This window comes from Sceloporus occidentalis, unplaced genomic scaffold, assembly GCF_023333645.1.
Source record: "Sceloporus occidentalis isolate IW3139 unplaced genomic scaffold, rSceOcc1.0.p SCAF_29, whole genome shotgun sequence".
NCBI classification, from domain to species: Eukaryota; Metazoa; Chordata; class Lepidosauria; order Squamata; family Phrynosomatidae; genus Sceloporus; species Sceloporus occidentalis.
This window is the reverse complement of record NW_028317009.1, coordinates 1,856,359-1,879,582: the sequence shown is the minus strand read 5'-3', so window position 1 is coordinate 1,879,582 and position 23,224 is coordinate 1,856,359. Positions and strand designations below refer to the sequence as shown.

At 38.6% G+C, this 23,224-nt stretch overlaps 1 protein-coding gene across 1 annotated transcript in view; it reads left to right on the top strand.

The window, feature by feature from the left end:
- Positions 1–23,224, top strand: part of LOC149299108 (WW domain-containing oxidoreductase-like) — a 344,810-nt gene that overhangs the window by 101,500 nt on the left and 220,086 nt on the right. Inside the window, exons 7-8 of the mRNA XM_089486461.1 lie at positions 3,590–3,775; positions 11,597–11,861. Coding sequence (XP_089342587.1) covers positions 3,590–3,775; positions 11,597–11,861 — 451 coding nt within the window. The remainder of the gene's footprint in view (positions 1–3,589; positions 3,776–11,596; positions 11,862–23,224) is intronic.

Sequence of the window (23,224 nt, the reverse complement as noted above, 5' to 3'; positions counted from 1 at the left end):
AAAAGAGAATAATTTGGATGGAAGCATAGCATCTAAATGTTTTACATTTGTTTTTTTTTAAATGAAATGTATTAAAGTGTCAATCATGTTCCCGTTAACTCATCATGCTAGGCAGTGAATGCTGGTGGAAACATTTGAGACCTGCTGGTGCCAAATGCCATCTCCCGGACTACTATCCATATTGTAACCCATGCCCAAAATGTTTAAACATACTGTGTTTGCTTGATTATAAGACAACCCTGATTATAAGAATTTTAATATTAATTTAGAAAAAAAGAAAAAGCCTGAATATAAGACTATCCTATAGGAAAAACATCTTATTATTAGTAAATATTAATTCACATGTAAACTATTTTTTTATATTTAAGAAAAACTATGATTGAGAAAAATGCATTGTTTTTATTTATTTTAATTTGCCAACCTGCCCCCCAGTTATGCACATCTGCTCCACATCTTGCTACTCTGCCCCCCAGATATGCCTTATACCCCCTATATGCCACTCTGCCTCCCTGATATGCCACTCTACCCCCCTTGATATGCCTTATTCCCCCTATATGCCACTCTGCCCCCCCAGATATGCCACTTTGCCCCCTTTATGACTTATACCCCCTATTTACCACTCTGCCCCCCATATATGCCCTATAACCCCCCATATGCCCCACCCCCGGCTTACCGTTGCCTCCGTAGACTTGTCCCCCGTGCTCCAGACTCTTTTGGGTCAAGTGGCGGCAGCCGGTGGACATCTGCCCAATACGCGCAAACAACCTCTGCTTCCACCCGGGACTTACGTTGGGGCTTCTATGACTGAGCACTGGAAGGTCACGTCACGCCGGTGCTCCTTCATAGAAGCCCCGGGGGAAGTGTTAGACCCATTTGGCCCATCTAGTCTGCCCATTTGTTCCGCTGTAAAGACTCCAACTTTAATCAGTCGTTGGTCTCGTCTTAGATTCAGAAGCCATATGCCTATCCCATGCATGTCTAAAAATTCCCTTACTCTATTAACCACTACCACTTTGGATGGGAGGCTATTCAGGTTTATCTACCACCCTCTTGGTTAAGTAAAATTTGACCCTTTAGTCTTAAATTATGCCGTCTTGTTCTAACATTTCTGTTTCTTTAAAATAAACCTCTCTTGTGTACGTTGTTATATCGCTTTATTTCTTCTTCTTTCAAACTGTACATATTGAGATTTATTTATTGTATACAAAAAATCCCATCTCTGTAAGGGTATATCAGAAGAACCTTGCGCTGTCTTTCTGAATGACACAGAATTCTTTTTGTTCAAGTAGAATCATGCAGCTGATGGGGCTTCCTGAACTGCATTACATTTCTCTATTCCTTTGGGCAATCAGAAGAACGTATCGTCGTAGAAAAACACATCCAGATACATATAACCCCTTTGTCAGGAGGGTCTCTAAAGGAGCTCATCTGTAACCCTTGGGCAATATCATAGTTCTTTTTTTCGAATAATTTTACCAAGGGTTTATAAGACATTGTAACCACCAGAGAAAATTATACAACTATAAATCATAAGGCTCCACGACAGTAATTAACTGGTAATTTTGGTGCAATTATACTCTGCTCTATACAGTTTTATTTGTGTATACAGTATATGTTTGGATATTAAACAACAGGAGGTCCAAGTCATAATTGGCCAAGGAAATTACATTATCTGCTTGTAGAGGCTCTAATTTCTTACTCTCAATAATTGAAAATGGAATTTGTATGGGAAACACATGACAAGAGAGGTTATTTAATATATGTATGAAATGTATATGCAATTCCTACTTGGGTAAATGGAGATTTTACCCAACACAGGAAAAACCTGAGGCTTGGGGAGGGAGTGCCTTTGTGCCCCCCCCAGAGGTGACCCGTGTGTACAGATTGCATTTTCACTTAATCTTGCAGTCTGCATACACAAATACCCAAAAGCTGTATTAAAATGTGTATGCCATAAAACCTATAGTTTTTTCTTCTAAACAAGCTGATCGTCTTGGCCATTTCAACATACACTGACGTTCTTATGTTCTTCTGATCCTCGTGAATTATTTTACACTTGCAAGATGCCAGATGCAACCTCGACGGAAAACCATAAATTCTTATTACGACGAAATAATGTTTTATTTAACTCCCACCGACACTGAACCAGCAGTTGCCTCCATAAAGCTTTGGCACAATTGTGATGTAGACAAAACTGTCAATGCAGACAGCATGGGGATCTGTATAAAACATATTTGCCCTTCCTTCATTTCCCTCTGTGAAGATTATGTTCTGGATTATGGTTACATTGAAGCATTGCTTTCATAATTTCTCAGATCGAAACTTAGAAACAAGACATTGACCTCCATGGGCCACTTCATAGTATCCTTCTTTAATTGCAAAGAGACCCTAACGTACCATAGCTATAGGGCAAATTATTAGTGTATCCGACACAGCCCTGTCTAACTTGGTCCAGTGGTGGTGTTTTATGGAGCTAGTTAACCACATAATTCAGTAGCAAAGAACATTATAGAGAAATGATTGTGTGTATGAAGGTGAAGAACCCCTCCTATGTCCAGGGGGACTTCCAAGGTCCCTTGACTAATAAAACAAAAGAGCTGTCACCTTGGCAATCATTAAATCACTCAAGGCTTTAATGGTTGATGGAGACCACCGTATCCACTTATCTACAGCAGCCTTGTACCTATTTTATTGTGTACAACAAAAAAAAGGATATTATAAATAGTAATATTATTGATATTTTGCATTTGTTTAGCTTGTTCATTGAAGAGATGAGTTAAAGGCGTTAAAACATGATTTTAAGGAAAAAATGAAAATGTAGCATTTTCTACACGGTTCTTTGTCAAAGACACAGCTCTGCTGTCAACCAGAAAATGTAAAATGAGTTTTTATCCCCCGTGCATTGCGGGGTCAGGTTGGAGGTCCAACTCTTGAAATAATTCAGGTGCGATTCTTTTGATAGGGCTATTGAAAGGGTCGCTTTAGGATAACACGAACAGATAGTGCTTGAAGCACTGTGCCCTGAACTTGTTTGCTGTAGCAGGGGGACCTGCCTTGTGTATGCTAGTGGTGAACCTTTCAGTTTGCATGCGCGTGTTTGTGCGAGATAAGACCCGCAGAATAAAGTGAGGGCAGAGGAGGGGAGTGACACGGAGAGAGCAGCTGCTTAAGGGACCCGGGGACTTACATTTCAGGTTCTCCCCATTTAATTTCTGTAGACTATTGTAGTAGACTATTGGGTCACTTGACAAGAAACCAAGAGCAGATCACATCTCTCCGGTCTGCTTGTCATGCCAATCAGGTTAGATAAGTGAAAGCTTTGGTGTTCATGTGGATCGTTGTATTTAATTATATAAACAACACTACAAAGCTCTCATACAGACATCAAATATGTGTTTAATATCGCTGTGAATGTATATTATATTTGTCATTCAATCTACAAAGTACCCCAAGAATTTTCTTTTGTCTACGATCATATGACTTGGTTCAGATATCTGAAATATTTAGATTGTATTGTATTAAAACCACTCAGTTTCTTGTCTAGGGTAAGTCAGATGCTTATATAATATTATCATTCTTGCTCTTGCAGACCCCTTCATGTCCTAATCTGCAACGCTGCTTGGATGGGGGGTCCTTGGCAGCTGACTGAAGACGGGTTAGAATTAACCTTCCAGGTGAATCACCTAGGCCATTTTTACCTTGTGTCCCTCCTGCAAGAAACCTTACGTCACTCCATCCCATCCAGAGTCGTCGTGGTGTCATCAGAGTCACACAGGTTGGTGAAAGAAGTCCTAATATTTTTTTTTACTGACACGGAAGCAAACCGGGCTGGGGATGACTAATCGGCCCTGGGACATTAAGGCCAGCGACCACCAAATGACGTAAGTGCGGCTGCTCGGTATTTTAATGCTCTTTAAGCCTGCAGCCAAAGAGCGCTGGGCTCGATCTGATACCGGAGCGACAGGGCCACATGCTTATCTATAATAGCCACTGTCCCATTGGGTATTTGCCTGATGTGCCCAGAAACGTGTATTATATAAGCAATTATTGCCCATATTTGAGCAGAGACTGACTCAAGATAAAAATAATTCCCATCAAATTTGTGATTTTTTTTTTTTTTTTTATTGCTTCATAAATTACTTGTATTCAGCCTAATCTAGTTTGAAAAAAATGCAGCTACCTAATTTGTGTGGACTTCCCAAATGATCACTATTTTGCGATGTAAAATGTAAGAGTAAACTGGGGAAAATAGAGCTCTCTCCAGGGATTTACATGTGTGTTACGTGTGTAATTTTCCCTTGTGTAAATATTCCTTTAACGTAAATGAGATTATTTCAAAAAGGAGAATTAATCAAGATTGTTTTTCCTTTAAGACAGAGCAGACCTTTCATTTGAATTGGCTTCATGAAACTTGGCATGGCTACCATAATTACATTTATTCCTCAGCCTTGCATACTACGCTACAATGATTTTTAACACAGACACACACGTTCTCTCTAGATGACATCTAATGCAGAATGCAAGCAACAAAATGTCATGTTTTGTGACATCTGTATTATATATATATATATATATATATATATATATAAATTTATATATCTTAATAACCTACTCTACAACCACAGTATGTCTGAGCCAACCCAGTGATGTCCAACACAATACTGTTATAAATCGGGTAAATTGCAGTCACCTAGATAGAAGAACCTGTAGTCATCTTTGGCAGATAATACTCTTTGTCGTTGGCCACATGCAAACTACCCATTAGAATTCCGGTGCCCACAGCTGTGAAAACGCAAAACATTCTCTGTAGACGCAGCGTCTCATTGAAAGAGTAATGCACAATAAGCAAACGTATAGGCATATACATGTAGCGCGCATAATATGGTGAAAGTGCTCAGTGTACGCTTACGTTCATGGCTTACGAGGCAGGCTAATAGTCAAAAGACCACATTTACCAAAAGTCAGAATTTATGGGCATTTTTAGTGAGAGTTTCATAGAAATTCGGGATTGCGTTGCACAGTACTCTGGGGCGCTCATTGATCTGTTTCAGAGATGGAATAATAGACTATATCTGAATGACACAGCCTTTATTGATTTGTCATTCAACAACTTCAGCATCTAACCAAGAAGAATGTGGAGATTCTCTCAAATGTAAGCGCTGTACTTAAACACCGCGAGCTGGAATCATCTTGTTTAATAATGCAGAACGCAACAGTCGTTAGGAAGTTAGACACAAAAAATGAGACATTTTAATGAAGACTTCACAATGTATAAGACTGTAATGTGACAATAACATATTATTGAAGCCAGCCATTTTCTAACTGCCTTCAATACCATCACAATCTGTAATCATTTAAAGGAAGTGATTCTGTGAATAGATTACTAGTGGTATTTATTTAAAAAGACAATCTGTATTAATAAACATGCTTATGAACTGTTGTACAGGAGGTGCCGATACAAATGTAATTGCTCTGTTCTCGCAGAACTCTGGATTAATATAGATGTCCCGCACAAAGACACAAGCGATAAAAGTATAAAGTACAGATATCATTCCTCATACTCTCATAACTGTGTCTCTGTGTTATATACACACATATACAACAATTACATGAAAATACGGTTCCATAGAACGGCTTAAATGTTCTCAAATGTTTATAAACTGGTGATGCTGAAAAACATGTTCTAAATTACCTGATGTTTTACCGTAGATTAGTTTAATTGCTTAATCTCCTTGTAAAAATAAAAAACTTCAAATGAGTAAAAGGCAAGATCTAGCTGGGTCCCAAGGAGAGTCATGGATGTCTTTTTGGCTTTCCCTTAAAAGGAGCCACTTTTGTTAACCTGACACAATGAAGAAAGGAAGGGACGATAGAGCCCACCATAAGCCACACTCAAGAGGATATCAATCATAAAGAGGTTAACAAAATAGTAAAGTATAAATGTTTATTTAGCAATCCATATTAATCTATGTCAATGGATTTCTCATACTACTCCATAACCTTTCTTCAATGCATCAGCTTAGTGGGGGATACAAGGCTGTCCCTGCGCCTGCACAAGATTCATGATTGCCACCCGCACTATTGCATCGGTTCTATAAGTAACATAACTAAATGTTATTTTCAAAAAAAACAGAGCTATATAACATTTCGGAGTTTTATTAGATGTGAGCGAGATCTCCATTCTCCAAGCACACAGAAAGGAGATCTTGGCTGGTAGTAAGCACTAACTATGCTAACTTTGAGTGAAAAGTAAACTGAATTGTTCTCCACTGTGACCTTTAACAGTGCTAAAAAAACGTGAGAACAGAGCTATATACAGCAACTAGCACACCATTAATCGCCTTTCACTGAGAAAATGTCAGCAGAGAACCCACTCTTGTAAAGGCTCCGGCTGGTGTTGATGTAGAACATGTGGGAAATTATGTAATTCAGCAAATTATCTCATACATTTCATGATGGGACTTAATGTTTGTCCATTGATCTTCTAGAAGATTGTCCTCTTGTCCCTATACTGAGGCTGAGTTAAGTTTCTATAATTTCTCCTCTCTAACTTCTAATGGTGGCTCCATAAATCAACAAATTAGATTTTTTAAAAAAAATCATTTTAGGACCTTTATAAAACTATTCTACAATGCAAGTCACAATATAAATACGTGATATTGTGGTGTACACTTTAAGAGTTGTAAATTGCCAGCCGGCAAGTACCAGCCATTGTCACCTATAATTCATTCTTTAAAAATCTTCTATATATTGTGCATGAATGGGCTCAAAAAGTACCCATCAGTGTTTTGGGTTTGGGTGGGGACAGACTATGTCAGAGTTAAATAGTTGGAAAATTGACTCTGAAAACAATGGGTTAACAGCCAGTATTTCAAAAATGAGTGCAGTTTGTAACATTTCTCAAATATAAGGTCATTCTCCAAGCTATGGAAAAGAAAATCTAATACTTATCCCTAAAATTTTAAGTGACCCAGAACAGAGCTTATTTTTTAATCATGCTTTCATATATGTAACTCTGGGGACTCAGCACAGAGACCAGCCAAGGGTCAGCGTGAACCCTTTATCACTTCCACACACAGCAGCTTACCGTACGAATGACACGTTTCAGATTGATTTACATATACATTTAATATTTATAGTATCTGGAACCGAAGGAAGCAACAGAGAACGCCAGCGCTAATCCCACCCCGCACCAAAAAACACAGCCCATCCCTTAATTAGGTGATAACAAAAATCTGTACATCCCTTATTTTTGTAAATCACATCAGGGTTTTTGCAACAGATGAATTAATTGGAATTATCGAGCAAACGGGGCTACTGTGGATCATCTTGCGCCAGCACCGACAAATAAATCTGCCAACTCCCATCACTTTCCAGATGTGGAGGGGCACGGGGGAAAAGTTTAAATGAGCCGCGGAGATTTCACTGAATTGTCAGCTGCTTGTCTTTCTTCCTAACCTCCTGTCTCGAATACGTTTTCAGATCGTTTCTCTTGGTTGTGCATGTCAAGCTTGGCTCTCTGGATTTGGAACTTGGCTTTAGAGAACAGTACATTTAAAAAAAAAACCTTTTCCTGCAGAGTAAGATCATCCAAAGTTTATGGCAAAACAATTCTCCCAAATAGTTATATCTCCGCTCTTCTTCTGTCCAGGGTGGGACCAATGCAAAAACTGCAAGCCGCTGTTCTTAATGTTCACTATGTTTGTTTAGAAGATAAGGTATCTAATGGCGAATGAGGCCAAGTGAAGATTGCAATTAAGAGAAGCCACAGTTGGACTATTGTACCAGAAACAATTCTTTGGAAAAGAGATGCGTCTTTATAAAAGCGTAGAATGGGACAACACATATAACCCATCTATTCTGTCTATTTTAACTGATGTAAACACTCAAACCTTGATTAGTCCTTGGTTCAATTCCTTTACTGTAGTAGTCTTTTCCACTTCTGCTGGGGGGGCTCTTTCACTTTTGTACGACCCTCTGGGTAAAGTAAAACTTTCTTGAATTGTATCTAAGCCTCTGATCTTCCAGTATTAGATGATGGCCTCTTTGAAGTAAACTTCCCTACCTGTACTTTGTCTAATCCCCTTTAAGATTTACAGAGACAATATCATACCAGCTGGAAAATTTGATGAAATAAAGATGTAGAGGACTGGCCTATATGTGGTAACGATCTCAAGAATGGACTCTTATCATTCTACGTGTAATCGTAGCCATGATAACTCTCTGGCTACGTAACGTGTTTTTTTTCTCCATGCCAGCGTAAGTTATAAAATAAGGTTTTCCATGGCATCGTGAGAAAGTAAATGTTTGAAATCTGAAAGATGTGTAATTAATGAAAAAGACCATTCCAGGTGGAATTAGCAGGTACCAGGTTCCTTTCTTACAGGATGCAAAGGTTTAGATTAACAAATGAACAGACCAACCACCTATTTGCAGGTTTGTTTAATTGCTTCCCTTGCTAATGTGTCAGGGCATTCCAAAGTCTTCCAGGTAATGATATAATAACAGTCTTTTATACTACTAGCCACAAGATAATAAACAACGGGAAAATTCATTGGTATATGGAGCAAAAAAGACTCAGTCCCACATGTTCTACAGCTATCGTGCCCGTTCACCCGATTTCAGACAATTCTACATTACTTAGCCATCAGACGTGTTGAATGTGTGTCTGTGACACATTACTTCCAGTGATATCTAAACATCGGTATTGTATTAATGTTCTTCAATGGCTTGCTGTGGTTGGAGCTGTATTTACATACCAAGCCCTGAACGGGCCATTATACAAATTCAGGGCCAATAGAAAAATGCACTATGCGGTGTAGACCCCCCAGAGGGAATAATTACTCAAATCTGGTATCCAGTAGGGGGACTGGCACCATTTAGCCCAAGGGGCTAGTCCACAAGCTGGCCAAGTAATATAATGTTCAAAACGTATTGCAAACAAGAGTAATCAGGTATGCCCTGCACAGATTCACCAAAAGGGAATGCAACGAAAGTACATACAAGTTGCACAGAAAGAATCCAGCTAGGAGTAAATGCTGCCTTTAGTCCTTCTTGCTGGTCGCCGTGCATAGAATTGTAATTAACCCAAGAAAAGGTTTCAGGAAGTGGCCCAAAACCTTTTCCTCCTAGTATCTTTGAATATTTGCAATTTTATCGCAATGGGAATTTATACAAATGAGGCCAAGAAAACTCTCATAGGCTTTCTCAAATTGGGACTCCTTTGGGCAGGATAGATGTATGACCAGAATCAAGCCTGGGGCAGACCACCTACCTCCCTTATCCAGCCACCTTGCAGCACTCAGCTTCAATATACACTACATGGACAAAAGTATTGTGACACACCTCTTAATTATTGAATTCAGGTATTTCAATCAGACCCATTGCCACAGGTGAATAAAGTCATGCTCTAGCCATACAATCTGCATTTACAATACATATGTATTTAGAATGTGATGTCATAAAAGTCCCTGTTGGTCTAATGGTCACGTGTCCCAATACTTTTGTCCATATAGTGTATCATGAGGTGTCCATATGGGAGCTATGATAGAGGTCTGTGCTATAACATTGTATAGCTCTATCAATTTCACTGCATGGTGGGACAGTCATGGGAGACTTGAGGATCTCCCCAACTGGTCTACAATCCCCAATGTTCACAAAAGCAGGTTAGTGAGTAAGCTATGCAGGACAAGGGTACAATGCCTGAGGATCAGGACACTTGAGAGGTACAGAGGTATATTGTAGCCACAACGGTTGCCCACGTACTTTTGAACACAATGTATGAATGATGGATGTTAAGCAGAGAAGACATTCCTTCTCTCTCCGCCTGCACATAACTGGAGGCCTAAAACGTTTGATTTCTACCAGGTCTAGACGTTTTACAGTCCGCACGTTGTGACTATATGAATACGTTTGTGATACAATAACCTTTGAATGCCATGATTATTCATCTTCATGAAGTAGCGGGGAACAGGAGAAATCATATCTCTGTTGGCAGGTGAACATATCTCACTCTTCCAACCCAAGAACACCAAAAAACAGGAGAGGTAGCTTAAGCCTTGTTGGGTGTTGAAAAATATATAGATCAGGCATACATTTTGCTAATGTAGTGCAATATGTTATTTCATTTTTATATTATTGCACACATTGGTTGTTGCTTGCAGATTAACACCAAAAATAAAGTATTACAAATGCCCTAATGTTGTTATTTGACCAGGAAAATGTCTTATTTTTACCATAGCAAAGGGCAAAAGAGAAAAAGATATAAACAGCTGGTGTTTTAATGATTCTGACAGACTCAATAAAAAAACATCAACTAGTTATTTTGATTTGTGTTTAAGGAATGCCATGGGCGTACTTAAAAACATAATAGACTGCCAAAAGTCATTTAGGCTGTGCTTACATTTATCTTTTAGATGTATTAGAATTCAGGTGGCAAGATACCAAGGTTATATTCCCGGCATAATTATCAGTTTGTAGCCTGCAAGTAGTTAGATATTGTACTCAATATGGTTTAATAAAATCAGATTTCATATGGTTTTTTTTTCTCTGGCATGTTTTGATAAATTACTATTTTTGATTAGATTAAGAGATCTTTATACAAGAAATACAAGAAATGAGCAAGAATCATTGTTTACGGGTGAATGGTTCCCCATGTGGCATCAGATAAATATATGGCCCCTTTTTCTATGGTAGCTGCAAACCTATGTCATCTAGGAATTGTACCCCAATGTGCACAAAATGCGTGTAGAATGTTTCAAATAAGCAGAATGTAGTGAGAAATGGTCGGGTCATTGGTAGAAAAGGTGCTATTAAGATGCTTCTATTTAATCTACGGGGCTCAACTACATTGCCCTGAACCCAACACTGGTTGAGCTACAGAGCCACCTAATAACTACCCAGGCATTAATACAATAGAAACTTAGGTTTAGTCTCCGATAATGCTTTTAGTAAATGTTACACTGCTGATTAGGCAGGAACTGCTAGGTTGGTTCCTGTGCGTGAAAAATAAGGATTTTTTCCCCATGGGAGTTTCAAAGCTTTGTGCGCCTTAACCCAGTAAAGTTCTATCCATGCCATCGGCCCGTGGATAGGAAAGCCTTAAGCTCTGATATAAGCTCGATGACTATTTAAAGCAAACTTGATATATTATTATAATAATAATATATAATTTATATATTATTTATATATTACGTTATACATTTTTATATATTATTATTTACATAAAATACCAATACTAGTTTCTAGCATTACTTATACCAGTTACTAATATTACTAATTAGTAAGATATGAATACTAGTATATAGGCATTCAGGTGCCTTTCTTGTTTCACAAAATACCTAACTCATGACATCATAAAGCGAAAACAAGAAAAGAAAAAGCAAAACATCTTTGTTTTATGATTTTTACTCCTATATCCCACAGATCAAATTACATAAATAATCCCGAACTCTGTATTTCTTTTCGTAACAGTCCTCGCAACTGAGAAACCTATTACAGCAGGCGCTAGAGAGATTCTTATTTCTGGACCACTGTAAAGTTTTATTGGCAGGATGTCTGAAGCGTATTTCATTTTTATTTTATTTTTTATCTTTAGGTTTACTGAAATTAAAGATTCTTCGGGGAAACTTGACCTCAGCCTGCTTTCCCCATCTAAGAAAGACTATTGGGCCATGTTAGCGTACAACCGTTCCAAGCTGTGCAACGTTCTGTTCTCCCAGGAGTTGAACCGTCGCCTCTATCCCCATGGGGTGACGTCTAATGCTGTCCATCCAGGAAATATGATGTATTCTTCCATTCATCGGAACTGGTGGGGGTACAGGTTGCTGTTTACTTTGGTCCGGCCCTTTACCAAGTCCATGGTGAGTGAAGTTTCAGCTTATCTTTTTTTTTTGCTCCTCCTGTTTTGTTTTTATAGAGCGGGATAAAAGTGTATGGAAAATCCAGATGTCTGTATTAGCATTGACAGTGTGTCATCGATATCTGTGAGCAGTTTATACGGGGTCAAAGCACTGCTTATTATCCCACAAGGATAGCTTGGCACCCCGTACCATCGCACTACTGAACTTACTCGTGATAATTACTTGATGATACACAATACATTTGTCTGCAGGATGGAGACAAATGAAACGTGATACATTAAAGTCCTGGGAACTTTTTATTATTATTGTTTCTTCCAGAAACAAGGGGGAAAAAAAATAACTAAAGTGAAAAAGCATTGCAGAATTCTGGCTGCAATTCATTGAAACAACTATTTGCCCAAGAAACATTTGTACAGGAGTGTGAAAAAGAACATGGGGACCTCTTGGAATGCATTTGGTTGGTCCAGAATGGGCGTCTACATAGGAGGGACGTTCAAAAAGTTTCCGCACTTTTATATTTTCATGTGACTAGTTCTGTCTGGCAAGCCGGCGGCCCTTGCAGTTTAGTATAAGAGTTTACTCTTATACTAAAATAGCTGTGAAACTTATAAATTGCACCAAAGAGGGACAGCGATCTGTCTTACGCATTTTGTGGGCAGAAGGTGTGCCGCGAGCACAAATTCATCTTTGGCATGTGTGTTCGGTTGAAGAGGTTGCAGGAAAGCTGAGTGTAAGTGTGGGTTCTGTCTATGCCCTGATTCATAAAAAACAAAATACTGTCTGCGCTTCTCACCCTAATATAGTTGGCAACAAATATATAAACATAATATAAATGAGAGGTTTTGGTTATATGAATTGGCCAAAGCATAATTAAGCTCACCCGCCACGTCAAGGCACACTCTCAATAGGGTGAGATCCTACTCTCACCTCCTACATAGTGGGCACACAAAGCAGTTTATACTGCTACCAAAACCTTATTAATGTGTTGGGGGAGGTGCAATTAAACCTCCTCCCATTTAACCCCTGGACAGCAAGCTGCAACCAGACTGATGAGGAGCCAACAACCTCAAATATGTGCAAACAGGGAAAAGAAAAAATGTCGGTGCGCTAAGCTAGTCTCAGGCTCAAATAATACAAATGTATAATACACGGCCTACCAAACAGGTGTAAGCATGCTGCAAAAACAGTGTATTGGCTGTACAATGTATACAAAAAAACAAAACTGTCTGCGCTTCTCACCCTAATAAAGTTGGCAACAAATATATAAACATAATATAAATGAGAGGTTTTGGTTATATGAATTGGCCAAAGCATAATTAAGCTCACCCGCCACGTCAAGGCACACTCTCAATAGGGTGAGAACCACTGTATTTGCAGCATGCTCACACTGTTTGGTAGGCCTCATATTATACATTTGTATTATTTGAGCCTGAGACTAGCTTATGCCCTGATTCATGACAGCCTTAAGTTCAGTAAAGTGCGTGCCTAAGCGGCTGACAGCGGAGCATAAGCACAAGCGCTTAGACTTTGTTCCCGACACATGGCCCGTTATCATGAAGAACGTGATGATTTTCTGCAGATGATAGTCACTGGTGAGAAAAGGTGGGTTCACCATTACAAGCCTGAAAGCAAGTGGCAGAGTATGCAGTGGAAGCATCCATCATAATGATGATGATGTGAAAGCAGAGGTGCATCAGTGGTTACGCATTCAACCAAAAATATTTTTTGCTGATGGCATTAAAAAGTTAGTAAGATGTTGGGACAATTGCATCACAAAGGAAGGTGACTATGTAGAAAAGTGATGTCATTTGTTTTTATGTAATTTGTTTTTGAAATAGAGTTAAAAAAAAGTGTGTAAACTTTTGTAACGTCCCTCATATATATATATATATATATATATATCAAATCACAAAAAAAACTTTTTCACTCCACTGCTAGAATGAATTAATGTCCATATGCCTGGTGAAATCAGGTATCATTGACAAAAATGTTGTATAGAAATGTTCTATGGGTGTGTGTAAAATAGATGTTTGGAAGCTGCTACCAACCCAAGTCTTTGTATATCATAATCAGCTGGCGTTAAAGTCTCTTTGAAGTTCTCTGAAGCTTTGGTCTTAAGAATCAGCATATCTGGATCCCATGTCCCATTATCAAACACTTAGAGCGGTGCATTTAATAAAACCAAATATTTTTTTTGGCAGGTACCTGGGTAGAAAGAGTATCATGTGTTGAGCTGCAGGGGAAGGAGGTGGGATGGACAGCAAAGCTCTTAGCAGATGTTACAAGAACTAGCAGTTTGAAATCCCATTTATTATTTTAAATTTTTTTTTTTTACGTAAAAAAGTGGGTCAGGTTTGTTGAAGTTCTGAGACCTATTGGGTTTCGCTTCCTGTTTCGGTGCAAAGCCAGCCATTGTACTAGACCTGTAACAGATGTGCTGTTCCCTGTTTTAATAGATGGGAATAAAACTGAAGGTTCTGTTGTGGAGTTATAAATTAGAGCAAGAAAGCACAAGCTGTCACCGAGTTAACCTTAACTAGCCAAAGCAGCATGATTCTGCCCTCGAATAACCTGGTGGAGAAAGATTTATAACTCCTAAATAGAAAATGACTCCAGCAAGGATTGAATTGTGTCAGACAAAGACATTCCGTTTTTTTAAGGATCCTCTACAAATAAGATTTTAAGAGGAATTCCAGTTATTTTGGTTTATCTGATCCCGTATCACTGGAACACATGGTATCAGTCTGTATAATATGAATCCCTTCACGCATAATGAGACCCTGTAAGAAGATCCAGACACAGGACAATGGGGACAATGAGAGTAGACTGGAGTTTTATGAAATATATTACTAGAACTGCAAAATAATTTATTAAATAGATTAATATTTATTTTTTTTGTGAACCCAAACCAGTTTTAAAAAAAAATATTTAGAATTGAGTTATTCTGTTAAATGGAAATGGGCAATTCAAATAAAATGACTAAACATTTGTGCCAGAATGTTAAAAAAAATATTTTGGAACAGGTGGGGTTATTAAGTAAATAGGTTAATCAATGGAAGATTAAAAAAAAATAAAATAACCAATTTAAGGTGTTTATTTGTTTCTATATTTTTAATAAGGTAACTGGGTTGTCAAATGAACTCCGCAATTTTGCTAGACGTTCACATGAGTCACTTAATTCAAAATGGCAGAGCTTCCTGCATGAGTTAACTTGGGTTTGGCACAGAATGAGGTAATTGATTTGATTGTGTGGCTTACTTTATTAACATTTGTTCACAAGTTTCCCTTTGGAGCCAGAGCCCGATATAAAACTGGATTATTATGCTGGGTATTGTCACCTTTGACTGGAAGATGTTACCTGCTGAAGGGTGAAGAGCCAGAAATCCTGGCTTCATCTCTCTGGGGGTAGAGACAGAGTATCAATGCCTAAAAAAAGGCATAATGTCCAAAATATGACGACTGCATAACTCTTGGGCCCCATCATACATTACATCACTATGCCTGGGATGTGCTGGTTTCATAGTGTCATAATTAAGCCAAGCTTGGCTGGCATCATATTGAGTATTTTGTGATCCTGGGCAGAAGTTGAGCAGACGTGACCCCACCTTCAGGATGTCATAATCTGCTAAACGCCCTACTCTCATGCCCTTGCTCCAGTGACAGGAAAAGTCCGGTCTTGGAGGGAGGATAAAAAGGTAAGTAATTGGTAATTAGAGACAGCCTGTTTTACCATCAGAAAGACAACATCAAGGAATTACGGTATGATACTTTGTTTTATCCTTTTTATTTTGAAACTGTTCATGTACTTGTTCCTTCTATGTCTCTTTTATATGCAACTTTGTGTAACAGCATTGTGACATATGTGGTATGTGATACTCAGATTAAATATTTTTCATCAGTTCTCTTTTATTCTGTAATCGGATTCAGCCTAGATACAGCGTTTTTTTTATATATTACATTACTAAGGGATTAACTATATAGATATCTTAGTTGGCAAAGAGGATTTTGTTTATTTTGCAGTCTTGCAGTTTTTGGGTAATCTAAGATGCTCTCTTTAAAGTTCTTGGTGGTGGCAGCTTGTTTTATGCTGGGTATTTTGGGGGTGGCTGTTTGGGATTCAAGGTGGTTGCTTTGTGCCCTGTGATGCGTAAGTCTGGTTTCACACACATACTCCCACATCTCGGCTTGGCGGATAGCCCTGTCCATGACATCGTCCTCTACCCCGACCCTCTCATTGGGGAAGAAGATATCACCGGAAAATAAAGGTAGTTTTTGGGATGGTATGTCTGCAAAGATGCGGACCCAGAAAGAAGATGAAGAACAAGAAGATGCGAGACACAGAAGTGCAAGTGGTTGGCAGAGAAGGTAGGGAGGCGTTCGGAGAGTGCGAGTTTGGACACACTTTGGACTAAAATCGTATCTGGCTTTTTTTTCGGGGATTTGTACAAATAGACGAAATTGCAACATTTCGTTAAATTTTAAATTTGCACCAATCCGAATATACAAGTCTATTGCTAACCATTGAGCAAAATCTGTTTAACCTTAGTAAATATTGTGTTGATTTGCTTTGGATGTTGTTTAGGGATCAGTCATTATTTCTAAATAGGAGATTTTGCTGTCCTTGTCTACATAATTATATATTTTCCATTCTATCTATGGTATCTCTCTACATGTGGCTTGGGAGTTACCGCTATATTTATCATGTATATATTAATTATATTTCATTGTGTAAGATTTTCTTTTGAAAACCATGGATCTGTATGTAAACAGCACATATTGAGCACCATGCGGAGTATCTCCATTGAAAGCTTCCTTCTATGGCTTCTCTTAAGTGTCCAAATAAAGTGGCTGCTACAAACGTGGATTTCCCACAGAATTTCATGTACCATACAAATGGGATGTTTGCTTCCAAGAACCTTTTGGCAGTAGAAGGTAATTATGGAACTGCTTTCCATGTAGCACGATGGTTAAGCATCAAAATAATTTGCTGTGTATTCCCATCCAAGCACCTAATTTAACAACTGATGGTGTGTATCGAAAATGTTGACAGGAGCTGGTCACGCCTTAATGCATATTGGATCAGTAGAAATGAATTAAGGGTCTTGGAAGAATGTGCTGCTTTATGATATGACGAGTAGTTTTGGCACTTTTATGGGTCTGTGTCTTCTCCTAACATTGTCAGTCTTGCATTGAAGTATCACATAATTAAACATAAGAGCCGCATAGAACGTTTAACAGTTTAGTCATAAATCTAATATGAATTAGTCTTTTTTTTTTTTATATGAGTAGCATCTTCTTGTTTGGTTTTTGATATTTTTTATTATGTAGTGCCAGATGTCACACTATAGATAACTATGATGCACATTCCCATCAACGTCCAACCTTAAGGTGTTAACATTTCAAAGTCAAGAATCAACATGAGAATAAGTATTACCCATCTAGTGTGTCCATGATCAATGATGCTACGATATGTGTACTGATCAAAGATATGTAGACGAATATCTGACGGGGATATGCTAGAGTAGATGCTAGAGTTGTGTTCTTATGATACAGAAAAATCTAGCGTGCCCGCAAATTGTTTTACTGTGTATCTTTTCCAAAAGCATCGTGCACAGGGTTAGTAGTTCTTAGAACACAGAATAATGGTGTTCTGCTTAAGGCCCCTAGTTAGGTGAGCGCGTTGAGGTTGGACTGTTGCATATACCACCCCATCTAGAATCCTTTCTACCAATCCTTTTCCCTCTACTCATTCCCCTTTAATCATTTACATTTTGAAAGAAGTCAGAAAGAAGCCAAAGTAATCTAGCAGAATAAATCATGTTTGTTCAGCTGGATATCTTATTTATTTGAAATACTGGAAGAAATCTCTTCTGACTTTAAAAAAAAAAATAGAAGAAGAGTAAACACAAAGATTGTCCAAGAAACCCGAGCGGAGAAGAGATGTGTCTTTCAGAGAACCGTTATAAAGGCCTACTTGCTGGATCCAAAGAAAATATTGTATATCAAATGTTGAAGCCTGCATAGTCTTAGAATTCTGACTTTTTATTTAATACATTTATTTTTCTTATTTTAAATATGGCCCCTTCTGCATACAAACCATAGTTGGATCAATTTTTGAGTGGATTAATAGAACTCTGTGCTTTTTTTTACGCTTTCAATATTTTTTTGTCCCGGTTGTGAGCCAATAAAATAAGTTTTGAAGGAAAAGGATAACTTGGAAAAAAAAAATCTAGTGCAAAGATATCCAAAAGTAATCAATGATCCGCAAAACATTTATTCATTTGGAAATCCAAGGAAAACTACCCCATGTAACAAGATACTGTTGATGGGTCTGAAATATTGGTTACTTTCCTCTTGAGAGTCTTGATGTTTTTGTCTTTGGAACATTGTGTGTTCTAAAGACTCTTTATTTAGTATTCTGGAGACAAATTGAGAATTTTGTCCTCTTATCCATATCCAGTCCAAAAATAAGAACCGTATGTCACGCTGTTTAGTGCCGCTAGACGTTGCTGGACTGCCTAGTGCTGGATGGAAGTCACCAAATTCTTTCCAGCATGATGCTGGTTCTGGATTATCCTCCAAATGAACATACTTAATTTGTTGGGTAGTCATTTTGGAACGGTAGTTCCTGATACCTTATATATCCGCATGAATGAAAGGGACCCTCACATTGTGATGGGCTATAGAAATAAGAATAAATGAGGCTTGGGGACCAGCTTGTACACCATCTAAACTTTATGTGAATCCAAATGATGGCATCTTGTGTTGGATTTGTGAACTTAAAAAAAACAAAAAAACTGCTTTCTCTTTTTTTAAACAATTTTATTTAGGAGTATGCATAAAATAAGATTTTAACGATTTATAATGCAGTTCTGTTTCACCAACATGGATAAAACGCTGTTCTTCTAGCAGCCTAAGGATGTAGATGAGCCCTGACAACAACAAAAAAAAAGGATTTCAATTTGATTAATTACGAAATGCAATATGCGTAAAAAAATGGGCCTGGTTTGTCCCTTTAACTGTTTTTGACAAAATGCCTGTTTTATTACCGCAGAAGCATCTTCCACGAGTGATACACGATTCAGTCTGCACGCAACACGCAGCAATGTGTTTCTTAAAGCAAAGATGTATTTATAGCCTCGGTATTTCTCTCCCCCTATTTCTTCCACTATCCTGTAAATTTATGTCCTGTGCCAACCGCGTCATGTGGTTTTATTGACGAGGGACTGCTCTGCCGAAGATTTCCTATTTCCATTCACATACATGTGGCATCTGACAGCTGGGTAATGGCAACGCCTGCCAGTTTTAGATGCTTTTAAGGAAATACTGTTGTGAGATTTTTATGTTCCTAACTTCAATCAGCCGGTGTCTGCTCTACGCCTGCCCAAGGACCCTCAACAGACCATTTTCAGCATTTTGCTGCAATTAAACTCCTCTGGTTTTAGCCCACAGGCAATTTAGTACCTTTTTATGTATGCATATTATGAACTTTTGACCAGGAACTGCTAGTCGTATATTAGAGAGTAGCTTCTGAAAACCGACTTAACAAGTTCCTCAGAGTATTCACTGGAGTCAGTTGTGGAAAAGGGTAATTTAAACAACTTGCAGAGAGGCCATTCAGAATCTTACTGATGATCCTAAATATGTATTTTTTTTCTCTCTCTCGTACTGGAAGCAGGTTGCGGGAGCTCTCGGAGACGTGATTGATCTTTTACACAGCAGCTAACAAGGGCTGTGATTCTATTAGCTCGCTACAAGGCAAGGGAGTAGTGATTTAATGAAGTGTCTAGCGAGCTCGCCGTAGATCTCTCCCGTTGTGTCTAATTTGCAGTGCCCGTCGTGAGCGTAACAAAGACTGTCCTCGCCTTGCCATTAGCCAGGTATTTCCTTAGCAAATTGTTGTAAGGTCAGGTGTAGTTATCTGAGAGAAGGGCTTCGCCTTCCCTCCTTGGTGTCTCTGGATGACAGACGCTGCGCTGTGCGTTCATCGAAGCGGAAAGCGAAAGAGCAGAGGTCCCTCTCGGAATTTCCCCTCGGCTGATACAGTAGCAGATGAACTGCCAAGCAGGACTAATGGAGTCATAATTGGCGATTAGAACCGGAACAGCACAATAAGATCTTAATACAAACTGGCGTATATTATACTTACTGTCAGTCGGGGTAAGGTTCCACGGAAGACTTTACTACCCTCAACCCTCCTTATTAATTCACAGTTATGAGGCAATCAGTTTTAATAGGATCTCCGCAAACAAACAGCGACACGTCAAAGGAGTTTTACTATACACTGACACAGCTTAGGCCCTTGGTGTTTTGCTTTGGCGGTGAAACACGACAGATGTTTTTAACTCAAAAGCATTAAAATACGTCCTGCTTTGCCTGTAGGAGTGTTAATTCTTTTGACGACAAAGCGGGCCGGGATGGAAGACATGGCGCCAGGGTTTTAATTTACTTATCATCTCAAAAGAAGGATCAACCGCAGAAGAATGAAGTGGGATTTTTTGATATAAAGTGACACACAAAAAGTGAATCTAAGAACGCTGCATTTCTATTCACTTAAAGGTGCTGTTCCACTTAGTCGCACATTAATTGCTCTATCTTGTAGGCTAAGCAAATAAACCTTTGCAGAGCTGTTATTTTATTTTTCCACCTGAAGGACTAATAATTCAAATCACAAACGTTTAAGAAGCTTTTTTTAGGGTTTCTACGCAAAAACCCATCAAGCTTGCATCAGGGTATAAAACTGTAACGTGCCGCCACGTGTATCCAGACTGCGCTAAACATGCATCCTGTGGCCAAACTCTTCCCAGAAATAGTTATTTTTTGCCTAATTGTCACGCGATGCAAAAGCAGGCACTGTTACGTCGTAAGCATGGAAACTGGAAAAGCTTCTTAATTTTTTGGTGTTTAAATTTGAATAAGTCTAAATATGAATGAGGCAAAACTCTACATGATGAAAAAATTATTTCTAGGAAGGGTTTAGGCATTCAGCAACGTACATAACAATTAGAAAATAAAGTATAAAGATACAGAGATGTAGATACATAAATAGACAGATCCATAGACACACAGAGATAGTTAGACACACAGGCACAGCCACAGCCATAAAATAATCAGTTAATGACTACTGGTTTTCATAAACATGTGCTGCGGGTCTGTAGAGGGAGCTGTCCAGTGCTGTATTACGCAGGGGAAATGGTCAGGAAGAAGAAATAGAGGCATAGGGTAAAGGGCAGGATGCAAGGAAGGCGTACCTGGGGTCTCTCTCCAGGTTTAACCCAGAGTCTCAAGGTGAAGCCCTGCTTTTTTGAGCTTTCGGGTCAGTTTCCTCTGTCACCTGTCAGAGGCTCTGCGATTGGACAACCAACCGGCAGGCTACTTGCTGGTCAACCATGACTGAGACTAGTGATGATAAATGAGTGTATCTGCCTGTTAATTCATAAAGACTTGGGGTTTTCTGACCTTCCAAGTAGAGTATTTAGGGAAGAGGTTTCTTACTAAGAGTAGCGCTTTCATCAGCAACATAGTTTCCATTCAGGGATATCGCCTTCAGCAGTGATAAAGTGGGAATCATATTTTAAGCACCGAAAAATGAGTCTATGCATTCTTCAAGGTCCATAGCAGGTTTCCTACCCCATGCACCCAACATCCCTCCATTTTCTTTTACCATCCTTGGTGGATCTTAAATATCAAAATATAGAATAGCATTCAGAAAAGTAGGAAAAGAGGTGCGATGGGATCACAGTTGAGGAGTATAGGGGGGGGGCTTCAAACAGAGGCTTACTTGATGACTTATCAAGAAAGACAACCTGGGTATACCCACTAGCCATATGTTAGCCCCAGTTTGAGTATTGGAAGCCATCAAGGTGTTAAAGTATCAACACAAGAAATATTGTTATTGTACAGTGACTAAACCCTGCTTTGGGCAATGGTATCTCTTGGAGACTTGTAAATTTAACTTACGATTCTCTCCCTATTTAAAAAAAACAAAAACGGGACAGAAGGTATAATTTTACCGACTAAGTGAATGTGACGCCCATAGAATTTTCTGGCATTGACACTTGTGTCCTAGCGGCATGCTATTATTGTATTATTGTCTACTGATCTTCCATTTCATTACAACGTCTACATTGGGACTGAAATCTAAGCCTCTTTGCCCATAGTTCATTTCACAGTGAAACGCTGTAAATGGCTTATTGTATATTAGATGATGTGGACCAGAGCACATCTAAATCAATAAGCAGCTAGTCGAATCCTGGCATGGTATTATTCTTGGTCGGATTCCTTTAAGTAAGTAAGAATTCCATAACACAATGTCAAACACACAATCAAATAAGAACAAGTTGCAATAAAATATCATCTTGACACTTTTGTGGGAACGTATTCCTGCTTTAAACCTACTGACCTTTTTCAATGGCTTTATGAAACAAAAAGGTGACAAAATAGCTTTTTCTTTAAGTTCATACATGGTAATGCGCTAAGGGTGAGCGAGGTGGGAAACTGCGTACAACTGATAGGATACAGAGGGCGTAAATAAGTGTGCTCCAGGGATTCTGTTTGATGAAGGACCCTGAGTTCAAAGATTGAAGTTTAGAGACCATGTAATTGCCTTTCCCTTGGGCTACATTAGCTGGGTATTAAGTGGACGGAATGTGAAGATGGAAGCGTATTTAGATGATTGGAGTCAAAGAATGTGATTGGTTAACATTCCATACTCCTGTTTTTTTCCCGTCTTTTTATACGGAGAACGTATATGTTCTCTTTCAACCTCTCCTCTCGTGTTAATGTCCTTCTGCATCACTCACATCCACTGGTAACAGTTTAGATCTGTTGATGTAACATAACTGTACATGAATTTAAGTTAATTGATCATGTTTCCCCTCTTCCTGGGTAAAGGTTCTGGTGTGTGCTAGCTTCTCCTTGAATTCAGTTAGGATACGCACAGTTTAAATTACATTATGCACAATTTCTTGCATTTAGAATAAGCATTTTATTTATTATTTATTGTGTTAACTATGCATTATACAGTATATACTTGAATGTTGAACAAATCAATGAAGTTGGCCTTTCAAGTTTAGGCTTTGGTCAAAATATGCTAAAGCCCCCATGGTAATTACATTTATCTTTAAGCTTGGTTTTAGAATATGATTTCTTCTTTAGGAAGCTATGTGGCCTCCATAATTTTAAAGTGCGGCATAAAAGTATTCCACATATGGTTTATCAATCATCAACACATGTCCTTTATGCTGCCTTGTGCTAGAATAATGGAAATAGCGTGTAAGTAACCTTTACCTTTTTCTCCGTGTTCTATCAGTGTTTGTACTATAAACGTGAAGTCAATTTTGCTCCGTGTGAGGACACTTTGC